We start from the raw sequence: 20,524 nt of genomic DNA, 5'->3' as shown, positions 1-20,524 counted from the left end.
TAAAATCTACATGGCGTTCATCGATTTAACAAAAGCCTTCGACTGTTTGGACCGACGCTGCGGTGGGAAAAATTAGAAAACCACAGTTGCCCACTGGAAATCCTCAATCCCATCAAGGAACTGTACAGCGACACATCGATGTGTGTACGGTTGAACCAGCAGGGTCTATTATTATCATGGATCGAAACTGGTCATGGAGTGAAGCAAGGATGTCCTCTCGCTCTAGCACTCTATAACGCTTATATTGCGGACTACAAAGAACAAGAGACCAAAGTATGCACATTTCCTCCAAGAATGGGCAAAGAGAAAATACAAAGAATGTTGTACGCAGACGATATTGTCCTGATGGACCAAACATTGATAGGTTTGCAAAGACAACTAACAAGCCTTGACTCTTACCTCCAAGCCAACCATTTACAAATGAACCAAGAAAAAACCAAAGCCCTGATCTTGGAAAAAGGCACGAGCAAAAGAGAAAAATGTGCCTGGAAGGTAGGAGAAGAGATTCTGGAAATCGTTGATGAATTCAGATACCTTGGAGTCACACTAAGCAAAAACACAAAACAAACACCAATGTGTGACATTATTCTGAAAAAAACTACACCTTTTAACAAGGCAGGCCAAAATACTGTCCAAGAAATATGGCCGCTTTTCCATAGCTCCGCTCTTGACATTCTATAGAATGAAAGTCATTCCTACACTAACCTACGGTGCGGAATCTATGCCTTACATTCCAGCATCTTTCTGGTTGAAAGCTGAAGGGCTGTATTGGCGCAAAGTGCTAACTCTACCACAATCTACACCAGTTGTCATAATCAGGAAAGAACTAACTCTCCAATCTCTAAACTCCATCGTAACACGAAACAAACCATTGCTTTGTCGAAAGATACTCTTGCCAAATCCTCCATTAATACTTAAGACAATAGAGCAAAAACTCAGGGCAGGAACGTGTAAGTTGCTTCAGCGATGGGAGGAAAAAACACAACAATGCCTTGACTGGGCAGGTTGTACCCAGGACGATCTCATCCATAACCCAGGAAAAGTAAAAAGGCGACTGATAGAGAAAGACTGGATACAAACTCTAGATGAAGCACAACTAGTAAAATCTACAAAAAACGGCCCGGACAACCCAGCAAAAGTCAACGGAACCAGAGCCTATTTACTGAAGTGCCCATTTAGGAAACTTGGCGAAAACTTCCTGCAAATCCACCTGAATATTATATACATTTATTTATTTATTTTTTTAAAAGTTTTTTTATTAAATCCAACAAAACAATACAACAAAACAGGCAGAGCATTTGTCATCAGAACCATTGTACATTTTACATCAATGCACTGCTTCCCCGACCCCTCCCCCCAGTCCGAGCCTAACCATCTTCACATTCCATATCTGCGTCCTGTGGCAGATGCCCCTTCTCCGTGGATTCGTTCGGGTTTGAAATTGACCCAAACAGTTCCGCAATTAGTGATTTCCAGGCCATCAGGGACTCTGTTCCCGCCAATCCCCTGACACTGCTCGCTTCTTGCCATACCATAGTTTCTGCCTCCGCCCATTTCTGCAAGTCCTTCCACCACACCTCCACCCGTGGTCTATGACATGTCTTCCATCCCATGGCTATTCTTCTCTTTGCCAGCACATATGCTAAGTCCTTTAGTTTGCTCACATGTTTTAGCTTCTTAGATCTTGAGAACACCCCCAACAAACAGGCCCACACAGTGTCTACAACGATCTTGACATCCTTCTCGGCCAGTTTACGTTCCACTTCACTCCAAAAGCGTGCAATGACCGGGCACGACCAGAACATGTGTACCATGCCCGCATTCTCCTCATCACACTTAGGGCATGCCTGCCGACCCACATTCGCAAACCTCGATATCCTGTAGGGTGTCATATACGCCCTGTGTGTGATATACAGTTGTATCTGTTGCAACCTAGCATTTCTAGACACCTTCCTATGATACCCTTGCACCCGCTCCCACATCCCGTCTTCCATCGGGGTCCCCACTTCCGTTTCCCAATCCAATCTCAGTTGGGTGACCTCTTTCCCCACTCTGAGCATCAGCATCTCATATAATCTAGATATCCCATGCCCCCCTTCCGCTATGTCATATATCATATTTAATATGACATCTGGCTCTCCCTCCAGCACGGTTTCAGGCCACATTTCCTTAACTCTTTTCACCATCCTATAATATGCAATATACTGACCTGAATGCAACCCAGATACATCCCGCAACTCCTTTAAGGCAACTATTGAGCCCTCCTGCCAAATATCTCCCATGGTTGCAAGCCCCACCGGCTCCCAGTGGTTCCTGATTATCTTCCTTAGCTGTGCATCCGCCCCCGTCAATGCAACCAATGGTATCTGCGGAGAGCATGGAGTTGCATTTTCCAACATCTTGCACGCTCTGCTCCACATCTTCCACCCCAGCAACATCATCATGGGACGCCCTTTCAGTTCTGCTCTGGGTACCCCCATCACCTCTTTCAAGTAAAAGGGCACGCAATCCTGCCCAAACAACCTGGATTCAGAGGTTTCCTCGTCAGAGAGCCATTTAGCGACATACTGCAGTTGGCTCGCCACATAATACACCTCGTAATTGGGCAATTGTATCCCCCCTTTTTCGTGGAAGTTCTGTAGCTTCCATAATGCCACTCTATTCCGCGTGCCATGCCACAAGAAATCCCTACACATGCTGTTCAGTCTGACGAAGAACTTCTTAGGTATCAGATATGGGATGTTCGGGAAATAATGCAGGAGCCTAGGCAGAACCACCATCTTGAGCATCGCTGCCCTCCCCATCATGGCTAAGGGCAGCTTCACCCAAAACCGCATGCAATTTTCAATTCTTTTCAAGGCTACCTCAGTGTTGTGCTTATGCTCTTCTTCCACAGTGTGGTAAATGTCTATCCCTAAGTATCGGAACGTACCCACCGCCCATGGCACCAGCAATACAGGAAACCTCTCCACCGGAATTCCCGTATACCTACCCAACGGGAACATGCTTGACTTCCGGGGGTTCACCGCAATACCAGAAAGACCCGCATATCTATCCATTACCTCCAGGATATATTGGAGATTTTCTTCCGGGTACCTCAAGTACAGCAACATATCATCTGCATAAAGAAAAATCAAATGTCTTTCCCCTTTCACCTCAATGCCTATCGTGTCATACTGTTGTCTGAGGTATATCGCTAGAGGTTCCAGGGCCAGTATATAGAGCATTGGGGACCACGGACAACCCTGTCTGGTACCCCGGCTCAGCTGCCACCTATCCGATATCACTGACCCTGTCTTAACCCTGGCCAGTGGCTCCCTATACAATATCTGCACCCACCGTACGTATCCTGGCCCCATCCCATACCCTTCTAGGGTCGCCATCAGCCACGGCCACTTAACCGAATCAAAGGCCTTTATTGCGTCTAAGGACACTATCGCCATTTCCCCGGTATGTCCGTTACCACCTTCAATAATTCGCTGGAGTCGCCTGTGATTATTCGAGATGTTCCTGCTTGGGACATATCCCGTCTGATCAGGGTGTATTAATCTACCAATTACCTTTCTCAATCTATTTGCCAACACAGCCGTCAGTATTTTGCTGTCTTGGTTAAGCATCGACAAGGGGCGGTACGAACTACAGCTGTGCCCAGGCTTATTGGGTTTGGGTAGCGGTATTATGGTCGCTTCTCTCAATGACTGGCAGACTTCCTGCCTCAAACGTTTCATTCAACATGTCCAGTAGCGGGGGGAGAATCTCTTCCGCATATGCCTTATAAAATTCACTCGGGAGTCCATCTGTCCCTGGCGTCTTGCTAGTGGGTAACTGTCTCACTACCTCCCCGAGTTCCTCCAGGGTAATTGGTGCGTCTAGCTCTTCCTTCTCCTCCTCGCTTATCTTAGGCAACCCGATATCCTCCAATGTTTCCATTATCACATCTCCGCAGTTTTCCCCTTGGTCTGCATATAATTCCTTATAATAGTCTACAAACTATTGATTGACTTCCTCCCGAGTATCCGCTACGCTACCGTCCTCCCTAGTAATGGTCCTAATCGTAACTCTGGGATTTTCACTCTTATATAACCATGCTAAGAGTCGACCTGGTTTATCCCCTCCTGCGTGTTGCCTCTCTACGTATTTGCTATAATTCAGGTTACACAATCTATCCCAGTGCTCCGCACATTTCTGCTGCAGCATAAGTACCAACTCTGATTTCTCTCTAGTGTCGTCTTCACCCCTCAAAGCCTCCTCTAGTCTCCCTTCCGTCTCCCGTAAATCAGCCAATATGCCTCCTTGTAGCCCTTTGGATTTCGCAATAGCTGCCCCTCTCATCACAACTTTGAAGGCTTCCCACAGTGTTCCCGCTGAATCTACACTACCCGTATTCTCCTCAAAAAAATTCACAATCTCCTCCCTCATGTCTTCCCTGAAGAGGGGGTCTTTCAATGCCTCCGCTCGCAGGCGCCATGTCGGAATCCTCGCTCTCAGAGGACAATATCGCCAAGTGAGAATCAGGGGCGAGTTGTCCGAAAGAACCCTTGCCTTATATTCTATTTGTACCAACTCTGCAGACACTTCAGACGTGGTAAAGAAATAATCTAGCCTCGTGTTCAGCAGCTGCGGGGCAGAGTAATGAGAGTATTGTCTCTCTAGGGGGTGGCACGTTCTCCATGCGTCCACTAGTCCAAAATCATTCAGCAATGTCTGCAGTACTTTAGCCGCAGGAGCAGGTCTATCTATCTTCTCATCTGACCTATCTACCCTTGGGTCAAGTTCGCAGTTGAGATCCCCTCCCCAAATCACAGCACTCCCCACGCACTTGCTCACGTTAGTACACAACGTCCTGATGTATGCCGCTGTGTTCTGGTTCGGGGGATATGTATTCACTATGCTTATTTCCCTATTTTCCACCAGCCCTCTCAGAATGACCATCCTCCCATCTGCTTCCGCCACCTCTTGTAACCGTTGGAATGGGACATGCGGCGCCACCCAAATAAGCACACCCCTAGCATAGGCAGAATAGGATGCGCTCACCATCACTCCCTTCCACTTCTTAGCAATCATGTCCGCTTTCTCACGTTTCAGGTGAGTCTCCTGTAGCAATGCAATATCTACTTTTTGCCTGTGCAGGTAGAGCATAACCTTATTTCTTTTCAAGTAACTGTTTAGCCCCCTCACATTCCATGTTATTATTCTAAGGTCCCCCATGGCATCTCCAAGTGCCTTTCCACCTCCCACAGGCGCGGTCCGACTCTGAGGTCTCTACTCCTCTATTCCATATCTGTCTATATAGGCTCGCTCCCCAGTTTAAACTACCCTTAACCACAAACACCCCAAACTCCCCTCCCCCTTCCGCCACCCTTCTCTTCCCCAACATTGACCCACCCAACAGTTGCCCAGCTCCATCCCTGGATCTCAGGCCCCCCCGCATCTAGCCCTTTCCGGCAATAGCCTGTACTCGAAGCTCAGCAGGGTGAGGTAGCCCTAATGACTATCCCGCAACTTCTTCTACTACTTGGGAGGTAAGGTGCCTGCGTTCTGCTGCTCCTATTTACCACACTACTACAACATGCTAGTAACCAATTTACTTATATATTCAAGACTCTATATTCCAGTCCAATGCGCTTCAATAGAATCATGGATATCATAACCTAGCTTCCATACCTCTCATCCCTGCTCATCTGTTAATGTTCCTGTCAAGTCTTGACTGGGATACCTCACAATATGATATACCAGTATGCATACATTGTCTTAGTCACTTATCTTGTTCTCCTTGGGCTCGTGCGGCATCCTGTTCTGGGCAGCCCTGTAAATCCAGCCATGCAGCAGCCTCCTCTGGGGTATCAAAGAAAAACATTCGACTCTTGTGCATCACTTTCAATCTCGCAGGGTACAGAAGCATATATATGATGCCAGCCGCGCGCAGCCGTCTCTTCACCGCTACGTAGCTGTACCTTTGTCTCTGGACCAGCATCGTATAATCAGGATAAGCTGTGATGGTAGCCGAAGCTCTGTCTATAGTTCCCCCTTTCCTGAAATACTCCAATATTTTCTCACGATCTTTGTAATTCAAAATCTTGGCAATTATTGCACGTGGAGGGGCTCCTGGCTTCGGTTTCCTCATGAGGGCTCTTTGCGAACGCTCCACTGTGAATCCTTGTGAGAGTTTGTCAGCCCCTATTTCCTGCAGGATTATATTCTCAACATAGTCTGCAGGATCCTGGCCTTCCTCTCCTTCCGGCAAACCAACCACTCGAATGTTGTTCCTTCTCGCCCTCCCTTCCGCCTCCTCCGCGCGATTCTCCAGGTTAGCCACTTGTTGCTTTAGTATGTGGACTTCCTTCGCATTGTCTGTGCTGGTGGTCGTGTTAGTTTTACCGCGCTTTCCAGGCTGCTTGTTCTATCAGCCAGCGCTCTGACATCTTGTCGCAGCAAGTTGACATCGATCCCCACCGCGTCGATCTTAGCCTCCAAGGAAATCCTTATGTCCGTCATTGCTATCCCCCAAGAATCCTTTAATTCCGTTATGGCCGCCAATATGTGGTGGCTTTCTGTCCCAGGGGAACTTCCTGTGGGTCCACTCGCGCTCGCCAGCGCCGGTGCAACCGGAGACTGCTGTGTCTTGGTGAACGCCTCCAACGTGGGCTGCTTGTTCTTGCCTTTAATCACTCTCCCTGCCATATTGTGATCCGGGACCAGTATCTCACACTGATCCGTCCGCGGTACCGCAGTGTTGTTGTTCAATTTCGCAGCAGGTCACCAATGGTTCTGATTATCGTTACGAGGTGTCCGCAAGAATTCCCGCTCACTGAGCAGTGCGCTCGAGTGGGTTATGTGCTCCCACGTATCAGTTGGCTCATAAGCCACATAGCACAATCAATGTCTCTATATGTCTCTATGTATTTGGGCTTCCCTTCCCAAGGGCCACTTCCGCACTCCAACAACCTCCGATGCGCGAGCCTCCCCCTCACAGACAATTTAGCCCAGTATCAGCCGTGAGCAGCAAGGGGCTCTTTATTGCAATGCCCTCACCTTTATATTTCAATTAGTGTGGCCGCGGTTCCACCTCACATGAATCGTGCCCGCATCTCACCAGCATTCAGTGCGAGAGCCCTCTTCTTCTGGGCAGTGCAGTCCAGTATCGGCCATAAACAGCAAGGGGCTCTTTGTTACAATGCCCTCGTTTCCGTACTCCCATCCATAGTGCTGGGACTCTTATTATCAGTTAGTGCAGCGTAGAGCCTGCCTATTGTGCAAATACAATGTTCAGTGAGCCTCACATATCTTCATTACAGTTCAATTCAGTTTCCAGTGTGTTTTAACCATATCTGGCCCGTCAGCCCTACTTGCAGGATGCCTTTGTGTGTCTCAAAAATGCCCAGCCTGTACACACAGGCTTGTCTGCATGTGCGTGTTGTTAGCAGATATCTTGGGACACCATCCCACGGGGAGGGGGACCTACCAATCCGCTTTCTCCCGTGTGAGACACTCCTTGTGCCAGTTCATATTCAGCCTGCTGGCACACATTCAAATGCCACTGCAGAGTCTCCTGTCACACTCTTTGCAGCTCGGAGCAGCCCGCTCCCCGTTGCGCGGTCCCTCCAATGGTGCGCGTTGCACAAACATTTCTGTCCACTGCAGGTCCCTCCAACAGTTCATCTTAGGCTTAAAGCCCGTTCCGTGGGGCGTGCCGCAGGCCCGCTTCCAGCACCGCTCTATACTGCGGCGGCTAAGGGCTCCCGGCCGCTCACAACATTCGCGTTACCCGCTCCTCGAAGATACAATGTGGCGGCTCGCGTTCAAACCTCGAGGCCTCCGCCAGGCACGGCCACTGCCGCAAATTTATATTCCTCTGCGCTGAGAGCGCAACAAATGTATCCGTGGCTATGAGTGCCCGGGGACATCAAAGCTTCATTCCCAATCGTGCAGCCTTTTCACGGACCGATGCTCGTCCTGCACAGTTGCTGCTGGCGTTCGCAGGGGATGGCTGTCCTTTGTCTTCAGGCCGCCATCTTGGAAATTCGTTCCTCGGCCGGGCACGGGATACAAAGTGTCCAAAGTGCCACGTTCTCACCGCAAGCAGGGCTCTGTCTCGCTCTCCATCTGCCGAGTGTGTTAACACGCAGTTCGTGTTATTTCCAGACCGCAATGGGCTGTTTAATGCATGTGTTGTGAAGGATCAATATGCCGGATCACGGAGCTTGCAGACAACACAGCCTATTCCATGGCTGCTTGGCCATGCCCCCTGAATATTATATACATAAATGAGATATTATGCAGGCGAAAACAAGCAAAGACCAGCCTCTGTAGATTCTGCAACCAACCAGATGCAACTGAAACACTCAAACATCTGCTCCTCACCTGTAGAGGGGTGGACGCGGCTCGCACCCTTTACTTGAGACCCATATTTGGCAACGCTTGGTGTATGGAGGAAGAGGAGAGATGGAACAAGTTGATGAGTGGGGAAAACACCAGATGGACCATAGCGGTGACAGGCTTCTTCAAAAGCCTTGGTCTACTTAAACGCCCGGAGCCTGGTCAAACAGACCTCACAACTTGAGGTTGAACAAACCTCCCGCCCTCTCTCCCTGCTGTCTCAACTTCTTGCAACTGCAGAGGCTGGCACGATTGGGACTTTTCTTTTACTTCTATCTCGAAAGAAGAACTTTTAAGGAGAAATCTTGTAAAAATTGTTTTTAATAAAAAAAATAGCTTGGTTAATACCACACAACACACTAAGCTACATACTGCTTTACTTGTGTTCCATTAATGGAAATTCTCCCTTATTCAATGGCTGCTGGTTAATAGGGCTTATGGGACTGACGTTGCACCTAGGGCAGATTAAAACAACGTGAATGGAAGTTTGAAGATGTCTGAGCATCATCAAAAAAGCTGTGACAGGAGGAGAGGCTTGGGCTCCAGTGTGGAACAGATGCCAATGCAGTGCCGCGGTTGGTCAGTGAAGGCTCGCAGACTTTCGACATCAGAAGAAAAGAAAACATGTGCATGGTAGGGGAGGCGGCCATCGGTGCGAGTGAGGGAGGGTGGGGTGTAGCACTAGCTAAATGGGCCGATGGATCGCAAACGGACACACTCCTGAAGAATGAAAGGGTGACGTGGTGGCTGCTTGCACAGCAGGCCCTCTTCACTCCTCCACCCTATTCCGCCGTATATCATGGCAAAGGACAGCTCTGCGGCACCCCGAGAGTGGGAGACAAACAAAGGAGGAGGGAAGGGAGGGGGCGACAAGATACAACCAGGTAGCCTGCACCTTACGTTAGCACACTGCACTGATTCAGAAGTCTTCAAACAAGCTCAGAACTCAAAGAGTACCAGTGAGGAGGGCTTCTGTGCTGGTGTTGTATGGTATCCTGCATCCCCATGGTAGGTTGTGGGAGGCAGTGTTCGGCAATCTTCTGAGCCACGCTCACCCAGTAGCCTGCCCGACCTACCAGGTGGACATGAGCTACCAGGTGTTTGTATGGCTGCAGCCATCTGTAGATGGGCGGGGTATCCAAGTGAGCGTGGCTCCGAATATTGCCGAACACTGCATCCCACAAGCTACCATGGGGATGCAGGATACCATACAACACCCCGGAACCACATCACAAATGTGGTAATAATACAGTCAGAAAACACACACATACCCCTCCTGGATTTCGACAAGCAACCAGAAGTGGGTAACAATATGAAAGCTATTATACCCATTTTTGTGAACTGAATTATCGTCTGACGTGATGAGAGACCCCTTGAGCAAAGCTTTAGGCTAAGTAGTGTGGGCTCCCCTTTGCTCTTATTTCCTATCCCCTAACTATGGAATGAATGACAGACAGTTTTGTTGTGGAAAAATTATAGGCCGTAGGCATTTATTTTCTACAGAAAATACACAAACAAAATATATCACAACAATATGCTTTTGGGCATTTTGTGTCCAGGGTTGGAGATGCCAAGCCTTCTCCTCAGCAAGTCTTTGTTACCTTTGGGCATTTGTTCCCGGACATGTGCTGCCACACCTGAGTGGGCATTGCCTTGGCCACTCAGGTCCCCCCCAAAAGCGCCTCTATCTGCATCCCCGCTCCTCTGGAGCCCTGAAAATATTGTCTGAAAAAAACCCCATCCCTTTGCTAAACAGGTGCACGCCATCCTGATGAAACATCTCTGGGTTATTTTGGGAAAGACTGTGCTTTATAAAGTGGAGCCCTGTGCTCCTGCAGTATTTCTCCACTGCTTTATTTAACTTTCTCCTTGCTGTTTCGATGGCCTGCCTCCGATGTGCCCCATACCAGATTCTACGTGGTATCATTTCTGACATGAAAATTTCAGTTTTCCACCAGCAGTGTGCTATGACCTGCAGGGACTCACAAATGTTTCTCTGTAATTTTCCCCTATTCGTGCTGACCAGATCGTTTCCCCCTAGGTGTTATTACTAGGTACTTGGGCGGGTCCCTGAAACCGATCAAGTCAGACAACCTGTTGTGAATGTCCTCCCAGTGCATCCCCGGGAGGCCCCACCAGGACGTTATTGTCTTCTTGAAATGGAGTCCCTCTTTGACCTCCTCGATCCACCTGCCCGTCCGGGTCACGAAGGAATGCCCCACGATCCATGCCAATTTGTAGGGGCTTGTATCTGTTGGAGTGTACGGGAGAGAGGTTCATATCAGTTCCTCCCTTACATATTTTTTGAAACATTGTGACCTCCACCCCTCAATCTTCTTCACACCTTTTGCTCCGAGGCCCCCTGCCTATGCTGACGTGGCTGCTCCTATTCTGAAAGAGTGGGTCCCAAATTCAGCTGGATCCCACCCTGCCTTGGCTACTGTCATCTTTAATACTGCCTGGAACTGATACCTGCTCAGCGGCCCGCCGTCCCTGTGTATTAGTAATTGTCCGCCGACCTCCGGTCGTATCTCTAGAAATGCTTGGGTGATGCATCTGGGACAATGGTCCTTCTCTCTGATGCTGTTGAGGTCTATTGCTCTCCCCTTCCCCGCCTGGTCAGTTTTGGATTTCCTCAACAGTATGGACATGCCTTTGGATCCTATGCTAACATCGCTTCTTGCTAATCCATCCCCTGCTATTGTGTTCCGGGCTACGAGCTCCCCTATCCTGAAAGGCCCGTAGTATGCTAGGGCAAATGCTGCCCTAAACAGAGCTGTCTCATTTTCGCTGTTACATGTGCTTTGCAATACTTTTAGCAGGACCACCAATTTCCCAAAATTCAGAGGTCTCCTGCAATCTGGCTTCTTTCCTTCCAACTTTGCCCAACCCTCCATCGCATACTTTATTAGCGGGCTGTTTCTTGGATCCGTCACACCGGCTACCTTTGCGGTGTATGCAACTGCAGACAAGTGAGCTGCTGCCCAGCTTTTCCTTTTCCCTTTGGTAAATGCCCCTTCTAAGAATTCACACATTTTGGCCATTGTAACTTTACCCACATCTTGTACTCCTGTTTCCGCCAAAACATCATTCACATGCTTTCTGTACTGCTTGCCCGTTTTGTATGTTAGGGAGTTCCTGGCCAGATTTTCTATGACTCGTCCTGGTTGCTGTGGCTTTTCCTTTTCTTTTGAGTTAACCATGTAGTCAACCGTTTTTTTTCCTTTCAATGGAACCCATGCCTTTTTTGGTGTGGGCATTTTTTTCCTTTTTGCGTCCGGCCTCAGCTCCCTGAACCTGTCCCACTGAAAACGAGACAAGGCGTCAGCGACCACATTTGATTCTCCAGCGATGTGCCTTGCCCTTATGCATACATTGTTTTTTAAGCATTCTAGTGTGATAGCTCTCATCAATTCCAATACCACTGGACATGATGCACTCCCTTTATTTAACGCATGCACCACCGCCATGTTGTCCGACCAAACCTTCAATTCTTTGTTATTTAGCTGTGTTTCCCATGCACACAATGCTACCCAGATTGGAAAAAGCTCCAGCAGTGTGATATTCCTAGTCCACATAGCCTCCTGCCATGACTTTGGCCATTTTTCTGCACACCACTCACTTCCAAGTATTGCCCCAAAACCAAAACCCCCGGCTGCATCCGTGAACAACACTCTTTTCTCCTCTACGTTGATGGGCGAGCGCCAGAACACTGACATTAAATGACCTCACGGATTCTCCCCACACTTCCATGTCCTTTTCGATTCCTCCTCCTATCCTGACTCTGTGGTGCCCCATCTTAGCCCCTCTTGTTCTTGGCTCAATGCTCCTTTGAACGATTTTTCCTTGTGGTATGACCCTTCCTGCAAAATGTAGCTTTCCCGCTAATGCTTGTAATTCTCTTATGGTGGCCTTGTTTCTCCCTTTTAAGTTATTGATTCCAGCAGGTCTGCCACTTTCTCTTCTGGGATCGGCATACCCCTTCCCTTGAGTCATTTTCTATCCCCAAACACTGTATTGTCTGTGTTGGGCCAATTGTTTTTTTCCTCTGCCAGCGGGAAACCCCATCCCTTTGTTATCTCTACAAATTTGTTCAAAGCTGCCTTGCACAGTTTTGACCCTTGGGGCCCTACAAATAAAAAATCATCCAGGTAGTGGACCACCCTGGCCTCCTCCATTTCTTTTGTGAGTGCCCATTGCATGAATGAGCTCACTCTTTCAAAATATGCACAGGAAATGGCACATCCCATGGGGAAGCATTTGTCAATAAAATATTTCCCCTCCCATTACATACACAGCCTTTTCTCTGACTCTTTGTTGACCGGTAACAATCTGAAGGCTGATTTTATATCCGCCTTTGCCATCCATGCCCCCCTGCCTGCCTGCCTTCCTGACTGTTTCTACTGCTTCTTGGAAATCTGAGTAGGTTACTGTTGCTTAATTTTGTGGGATGCCATAATTTACAGATGCCCCAGGGGGATATGAAAGATGGTGAATCAGCCTGAATTTCCATTTTTCCTTCTTTGGCACTAGCCCCAACGGTGAGCATATGTATTTTTTGAATGGTAGGGATGTGTAGGGGCCCCCAATCCTACCCAGTTCCACTTCTTTCTTGATTTTTTTGCTTACTATCCCTCTGTTTTCCATAGCTGACTTCAGGTTTTTTGGGATGTTCTGCGAACCTTGCCCTGCAAAAGGAATGTTGAAACCTTCCTGAAAACCCCTTCTAATCACTTTGGCAGCCTCTTGATCTGGGAATGCGCGGAGCCACTTTTCCATTTTTTTGATCTTAACTGGTGTGGCCCCCTTCTCCCCCTAGCTCCTAGTTCTTCTTCTCATTCCCTCTATTGCTGTTTGTTGTTGCCCTGGTGCACTTGGCGCTGCTATGTTCTCCCCTACATTTCTCACACTTGTGGCTGAACTTGCACTTCCTGCCCCAGCTGCGTGGTACCCCATTTTCGAAATTACAACATTGTGTTGACTCTGAACGTGGTGACCAAGTATTTCCCCTGCCGCCCCCCTGGGCCGTTGGTGGTATGCTGCTCTGCAAACCTCTCTGTGAGCTATATTGCCTATTCCGAAAATTCTGATCCCTTGATCTGTCGTAGCTATTTTCATACCTTTATTATACCTGTAATCACTTCTATAATCGTTCTGCCAATATTGCCTTCTCTGTTGCCCTCCTGAACTCTGCTCCCTGGAGTCCCATTTTTCTTTTAAAACGTTAAATATGTACAGGTTAAAGTTCTCTTCATCCCACCCCATATCCGGGAAGCAATCCATTTCTTTCCTAAACTCGTGATCGTATTCTTTCCATGCATCCCCCCCAAATGCTTTGTACACTTTTAACACTCTCTGCTGATAGGCGACCAATGCTACCCCGTCCTCTGGGTATTTCTGTAGTATAAAAGTGGACATTATTTGAAAAGCTGCTACCCAGTTATCAAAACTCTTGACCACTGTCACCCTCCTTAACAAGCCTTTCTCATCCTCTTTTATGTCTTCTACTGACACGTTCATTCCCCTCTTTTGGCAGTCTAGCAGTGAAAAAATGTCTATGAACTCCTTTCTCCAGATTTTCTCTTTAACCTTGTCATTTATATAGCATGCCATTGCTTTCATGGACCGGCCCTTTGCATCCTTGCCCATGGACGGCCTGCCATATTTTGTCATGATTGGCCCTCCTTCCTTGACTGCTGTGATTGTGGTAGCTACCACTGGTGAGTCCGCCCCCTGTGGGGTGTCCTCTGCCAATGGTATTGTTGTGGGTCCTATGGGTGCCACAGGTGGGCTGGGTGCCGCCCCCCGGGGACTGGGTCCCGGCGGGAACCATTGTCCCGTCGGTGCCCATGAGGTGTGGGGACCGTAATTATTGGTGGTTCTGTCCCCTTCCCCCTTGTGCCATTTCCTGCCACCTCTAGCCCAGAGCCCTTCTGCTTCTCCTTGCTTACTACCCCTTTCCATTTCACCCATGCCTTCAGGTGATCTCTCTCCTCATCATCACTGCTTTCTATTTCCGTTGTTGAATCCCCCTGTTCTTCCCTGACCCTTTTATTTATCATCCCTTCCTGTCACTGGTCCTGGGCGACTTATCCGTACCAGTGATGCAAGTTTTCAACATATTAACAATTTTTCTCCCAATGTTGTCATCACTTTTCACTGTACCTTAATTTTTTGTTTTCCTTTTCTTTTTTCTGGGTGTCTCTGTCTACTCTTGGGACCTTCTTGGCTCTTCTCTCCCCTTCTTCTGTCCTTGTGGTACCGCATCCTCTGCTTCACTGTCGCTGGACTCCTCGATTAGCAAAGGCGACATTCCCTTTGCCCTCTCCTCTTTTTGCATGATGTCCATGACCCATTGTGCCCCATACTCTTTTTCTGCTTTCTTGGCCCATTCGCTGAATTCCTGCGCTCTTTTTGCCCTTTCATCTGCCATGCTTCTTGTCTGTATGGCTCTGACTTGGTGTAAGTTGCCTCTTCTTTGCTTACCCAGTGTAATAAAGTCTCTTATTAGTCACAAGGGACACACAGACCAGCTGTGGAGACTGATGTTGTTCCAGGTATGCTGTATTGGTACAATATGTACAGTTCCAGTTACTCTCAGGTATTTACAGTAGTCTGGATGACAGGACAAGGACAGGGATAGGTAGTACAGTACATATGAAGGAGAAGACCCACCGGCCATCCACTCACTCCAGCTCAGGCCCCCAACTGACTCACTCAGAACATTCATACACTGATGCACTCAACATTCTCCTGGCTGCATCATACATCACATTCTATGGCAATCACTCCAGGCCAGTGACAATGTACAAGACTATATATAACATCTCCCTTTCTTACCAGATTCAACCACAACATAACATCTCCCTTTCATACCGGAAGTACCCACGCGTGACATCTCCATTTCATATCAGGTTCATACACACAAACATTATCCTTTCATTCGGGTGGAGGGAGGTCAACCAAATACACATCACTCGCCCACTCATAAATCTAAACACAACCACAATCTCACACAGATGAACTACATGTAACAGATGAGGTGCTCCTGGCAGCACCGGAGGTCTTAAGCTTAAAACTATTACTAAAGGAACAATGGTGAATTCTTAACAGTAACTAATGCAAAAGTGCGCACTATATATATACAGAATGTACATTTGCTGGCAATAAAAAAAAATTCTCTTTTTTTTTAGGCACAACCCTTGTTCAGTCAGTTGGCCAAACTCTTTATGGTGCAACCCTTATTCAGTCAGCTGCCCAAACTCTTTCATGACGCAACTCTTATGCAGTCGGTTGGCCACTTAAGCATCTCACATTAGAGCGTACGCATATAACATATACCTCAAAAAAGAGTATACATACCACCACATTTTTCTTTGTGGCTCTGGTGGAAATTTAAAATTCTCACCTGGCTTCAAATATCTCCAAGACTATTTGATTAGTACACGTTAACAGGAATACCCATTAATTAGTACACATTAACAGCACTACCCTGCACCGCGACCATGAACTACAACACGTGTGTCATGGCCGGGATGGAACACATAACAGTGGGCCACAACATCACACAAACTGAGCAAGACAATGGCCCAAAGTCAATTGCAGGGTATCCAATGTAACTTATGTTTTGTTCAACAACTCTCCAAAGGGTAAATCAGACCCTTAACACCATAACCATAACATACATTATTCAGTATATAAACATTTCTTGATGATGGTGGAAATTTGAGAAAATAAAAAAAAAAATGTTATTACTTTGTTCTTAAAAAAAAAATTAAATTCGTTTTTCATTTATATTGATAAGTGTTGCAAAAGTCCATGGTGGCTTTTCCTCATTCATTAAGAAAAAAAAATCAAAATAAAGAAAAAATGTAAATTGTCACGTTTGCATTATTGCCAAGCATAATTCAATCCAAAATAATGATGCCAAGAGAAGGGGTTTCTCGTAACTTATTTCACAAGTATGCTGCTTGCTCACGTTGTGCCTTTAGTTCCATTGATGTATATAATAATAAGGAAAATGTCTTGCAAAATGTTCCTTTCAGTGCCCCAACTAAAGCTTCCTTAAGGTACGCACACGGCAGCAAGTGTTTTCTCCATCAATCCATCTAACATGAAGAAACGAAACTGACACGTATCACTTCCTTTCATTGTTCTTTCCTCATTCCATGGATCACCATCACCCACTGAATGTTGACACACGTCATCATTCATTGGAAGGGCTGGAGGAGAACAGACCTCGCCGGGCCTCTGATGTAACTGTATTACACGGAGCATTTTTTGAAATTCAGGCAGGATCTTTGATAAAATCAAACTCCAAACTTGTTTAATACACAAAGAAAAACTTGGCACAACATAAATGTCTTTCATTACGGGTTGCACACTGCCTTTATGTATTCATTTTCACAGTTAATATTCTGAGTGCATGGAGCTCTGGCGCCACCCAGTGGTTTGCAGCATGTACAGGGTGGTCAATGAAACTGTAAAATGCTCCCATGAAGTTATTGCATTTCATTGACACACACACTGCCCCCAGCTCCTGCTGAGAGTTATCTTTTTACTTATTAATTTGAACGGGGCTCAAAAAGTTCAGGGAAGACCTGATGGAATGTTCAGTTGTGATGTCACAATGGACCAAGATAGTGAGTGATTAGTCCCGGAAAGTCAGAGTAGCCATTGAGACAATGGAGACTGCTAATGCTGTGTGTGTGTTGCTGGGCAACAGCTAGCAGCTTTTGAAAATGATGCAGGGTCCTGCTCAGGGCAGCAGTGAGGGTTTTACACAAAAAAAATGCCAATAAAAGGAAAGCGTACCTTTCATTTTGTCCGTTTTACACATAAAATGCCAAATGAAAGGAAAGTGTAAGTTTCACTTCGTCCTCCCCCCTCCTCTGACCTGATAGATGGACAGCTCCTGCTGTCTGAAGCACTTTTGGAGTAGGGCGTCTGGGGAAATGTTTTTGGTTGCTGGGGACCTCCCTCCCAGAGTCCAGTGGCACATTATACATTTTCAACTCTGGAGCTGGCAGGATGTTTATTTTTGAGTCTATGGGGGAACGGTGGGTCACTCTTAGGCTGCTTCCCCCCTACAGCTCTCCTTATTGTACATTTTTGTAGCTGCAGCTCCTCAGCTGCACTCTGTCCTTTTAAGTTGTATTTGTCCATATTCCTGGGTTCTTTAACTCTCGTCGCCAATGTAATAAAGTCTCTATATTAGTCACAAGGGACACACAGACCAGCTGTGGAGACTGATGTTGTTCCAGGTATGCTGTATTGGTACAATATGTACAGTTCCAGTTACTCTCAGGTATTTACAGTAGTCTGGATGACAGGACAAGGACAGGGATAGGTAGTACAGTACACATGAAGGAGAAGACCCACCGGCCATCCACTCACTCCAGCTCAGGCCCCCAACTGACTCACTCAGAACATTCATACACTGATGCACTCAACATTCTCCTGGCTGCATCATACATCACATTCTATGGCAATCACTCCAGGCCAGTGACAATGTACAAGACTATATATAACACCCAGGTCCCTGTATTTGCCTTTTGATTCTGGGCCTTTTCTGCAGTCACGTGTGTTTTGCGTGTCACGTGTGGTCCCAGCTATTTGTTGCACCTGTGCCTCCCGGGCACTGTCGTGAAAAATGGAGGTGCTGTCCCTTTAAGAATTTCGTATTCCCTTAGCCGGCCCTGCTTTTCCGGGTGTTATTGTCCCTTTAATTAACTTTGTGGCGTGCCCTGCCCCTGCCCCCTTTCACTGCTCCTTCCTGTTGTGTTAGTGTTTCATCGCGTCCCCGTTCGGTGCCTTCACTGTACCGGGCTGTCCTTTCCTACCACAACTTCCTTGCGTGTACTCCTGGTTCCGGTCTCTGGAATGCTGTCTTCTGTGCTGCTGCTTCGGTTTGGCTGCGCGACCGGATCCGACGCGAGGCTTCCTGCTCTGCTGGCGGTCTTCTACGGCAGCTCCCAGCTGTCTTCCTGCACGGCTCCGGATCCCGCTCGACCGCGACGATCCTCCAAGATGACCCGCAGTAAAGGTAGGTGTGCCTCGGCTGCTCTGCTATGACCGTACGGCGAATGTGAAACTCCAGCAGTCCTCTCTCCACATTGCACGACTATTTTCTTGTTGACGAATGGCGAACGCCCGCCGTCCTCCAGATGGGTTCATCCCGCGGCCCGGCTGCTCCTCCAGATGGGCAAATCCGCCTGTTCAAGACTGTTCGTCCTGCACGACTAACACAAGTTTGGCTGCTTGATTGCAAAGGAAAAAGAAAAATGTTTCTTTCTCCCCGTTTTCCAGGCCCTAGGAGCTTACCCGAATGAGGTAAGCTCCTTACCTGGTTTGTGCTTCCCCTTCCTTGTAGGGGACTATTTATACTTACATGCCCCTTTTTTATTCCCTTGGGGGGGCCCACTGTTGCTTCCCCTCACACCTTTCCCTGGTGTTGTGAGTTGTTTCCTGGCAACGCTAGGGTGGGGGCGCCACCTGGCTTCCCCTCCCCTTGGTTTTCGCGCTGTTTTTCCCCCGCCCCGCGCCTAAGCCCCCAAGCCCTCTATCGTGCCGTACTTTGTACGGCCCGGGGCCTGTGGCATTAGCCTTCTATTAGCATTACGTCACATTGAAAGTGAGCTCCAGATTGTGCATTTCCTTCTCAGCCTTGCTGTAAGTAATAAGGTAGAAGTAGGTGCTTGGTGGTCTCTAGGTGGATGAGCAGAGGGAGCATGTATTATCATTTATAAGAGTTATAAGTGTACCTGCACATTTGAGGGCAATTCCATGTCCGTGTGAGTATCTGGACATGTGGTCTCAAAACCTGGCAATGATGTGCAATCCCACATAGAAATGTTTTGCATGCCACCTTTGCCCTTCACACCCTACCTAACCACAGTTGCTGGCTAATCATTATATTAATGCTGAAAGATATCAAGAGCTGGAGGAGTGGAGGGGAAAGCAGCTTGAGCAGAGATGGCGTGTCAGCAAGACACTAATATATGATGGAGTGGGGAGTCAGCAGATGTCTACTGCACAATTGATTGTCTCTGTTTGTAAACCAGAAACGAAAATCATGAATCCACACTAAATAAAACGCCACAAATATAAAATGTACAAATAAATGAATATCCTTTTTTTACATTTATTTTTGTGTTTTTGTTTCTATGTCTTCTATCTATTACAATGCAAACAAAATAATAGAATACGGTCTGTAATTAAAAAAAAATAGGTAAATCAAAACCGGAAAGCATAACACAAAACGTACAAAATAAGTGCCACAGGTATGAATTACTGGAGACAGGTGGCGTCCTTGTACCAAATAAACAAACCTGCTTTTACCCGCCTAGCCTCTGCACCTTTCACTGTCGAGGCAAAAGTAAAACACCTACTTGCTCACATGCAGTCTCATCTAAAGATATTACAATGATAACCCACAGGTTTGGAGTCTAAAAAGGCAAGGAACGAGTGGCAGTTATCAATTATCTCTCAAACTATTTGCTAATATATGGAACATTGTCATTCAGTAATATAACAAGCACGTTTTGAAAGTTGCAATTTAGTGCGCATTTCTGTATTTCATTCACGTTAAGGAATTTTAATGATTTACATTTTTTCGCTTTTGTAATTGTGGTTGGAAACCTTACACAAATGATTTTTGGACTACTAAATATGCATTGAGAACTTACCCTCATTATAGTAGAATAGCTTCATGGTCATAGTAACATCATTGGGAAGTGGGCCAAGATTCTGCATGACCATGTACAGTTTACGAATCAGCAGGGAGCTCGCGTTTTTTATCTCTTCACAATTTGCAATGGTTTCAAATCGCATACCTTCACTGCAGTAAGGAAAGAAGTCAGAGTGAGAGATATCTTTTGCTTCTTAGCTAAGGCTAGTGGACATGGGCAACTAAGCCACGTGGGAACATGGAAGTAGACATTCAGCGACACAGCCAACTGACTACTACATTTTCAGATTAACATTATTGTGGTCCAACACAAAAGTTAATGATTTGCCGGAATAAGCACCGAAATAACAATACGGGTAAAGAAACATACACATTTTATGTTGTGTTTGTGGGAACATTTCATGTACATAAAAAATGCCTCTGCTCGAACAAGGGTTCTCTAATGTGGGTTCTCCTAGG

General features: G+C 47.0%; 1 protein-coding gene across 1 annotated transcript in view; it reads right to left on the bottom strand.

Moving 5' to 3' along the window:
• The window catches only part of HORMAD2 (HORMA domain containing 2), a 195,727-nt gene extending 175,517 nt beyond the window's left edge, over positions 1 to 20,210 (bottom strand). Inside the window, exon 1 of the mRNA XM_069620397.1 lies at positions 20,064 to 20,210. Coding sequence (XP_069476498.1) covers positions 20,064 to 20,208 — 145 coding nt within the window. The 5' untranslated portion in view covers positions 20,209 to 20,210. The remainder of the gene's footprint in view (positions 1 to 20,063) is intronic.
• Positions 20,211 to 20,524: the final 314 nt, after the last annotated feature.

Source organism: Ambystoma mexicanum, chromosome 10 (genome assembly GCF_040938575.1).
Source record: "Ambystoma mexicanum isolate Mex_15411 chromosome 10, UKY_AmexF1_1, whole genome shotgun sequence".
Taxonomy (NCBI): domain Eukaryota; kingdom Metazoa; phylum Chordata; class Amphibia; order Caudata; family Ambystomatidae; genus Ambystoma; species Ambystoma mexicanum.
Note: the sequence above shows the minus strand (reverse complement) of the source record. Positions and strands in the feature narration are given on the sequence as shown.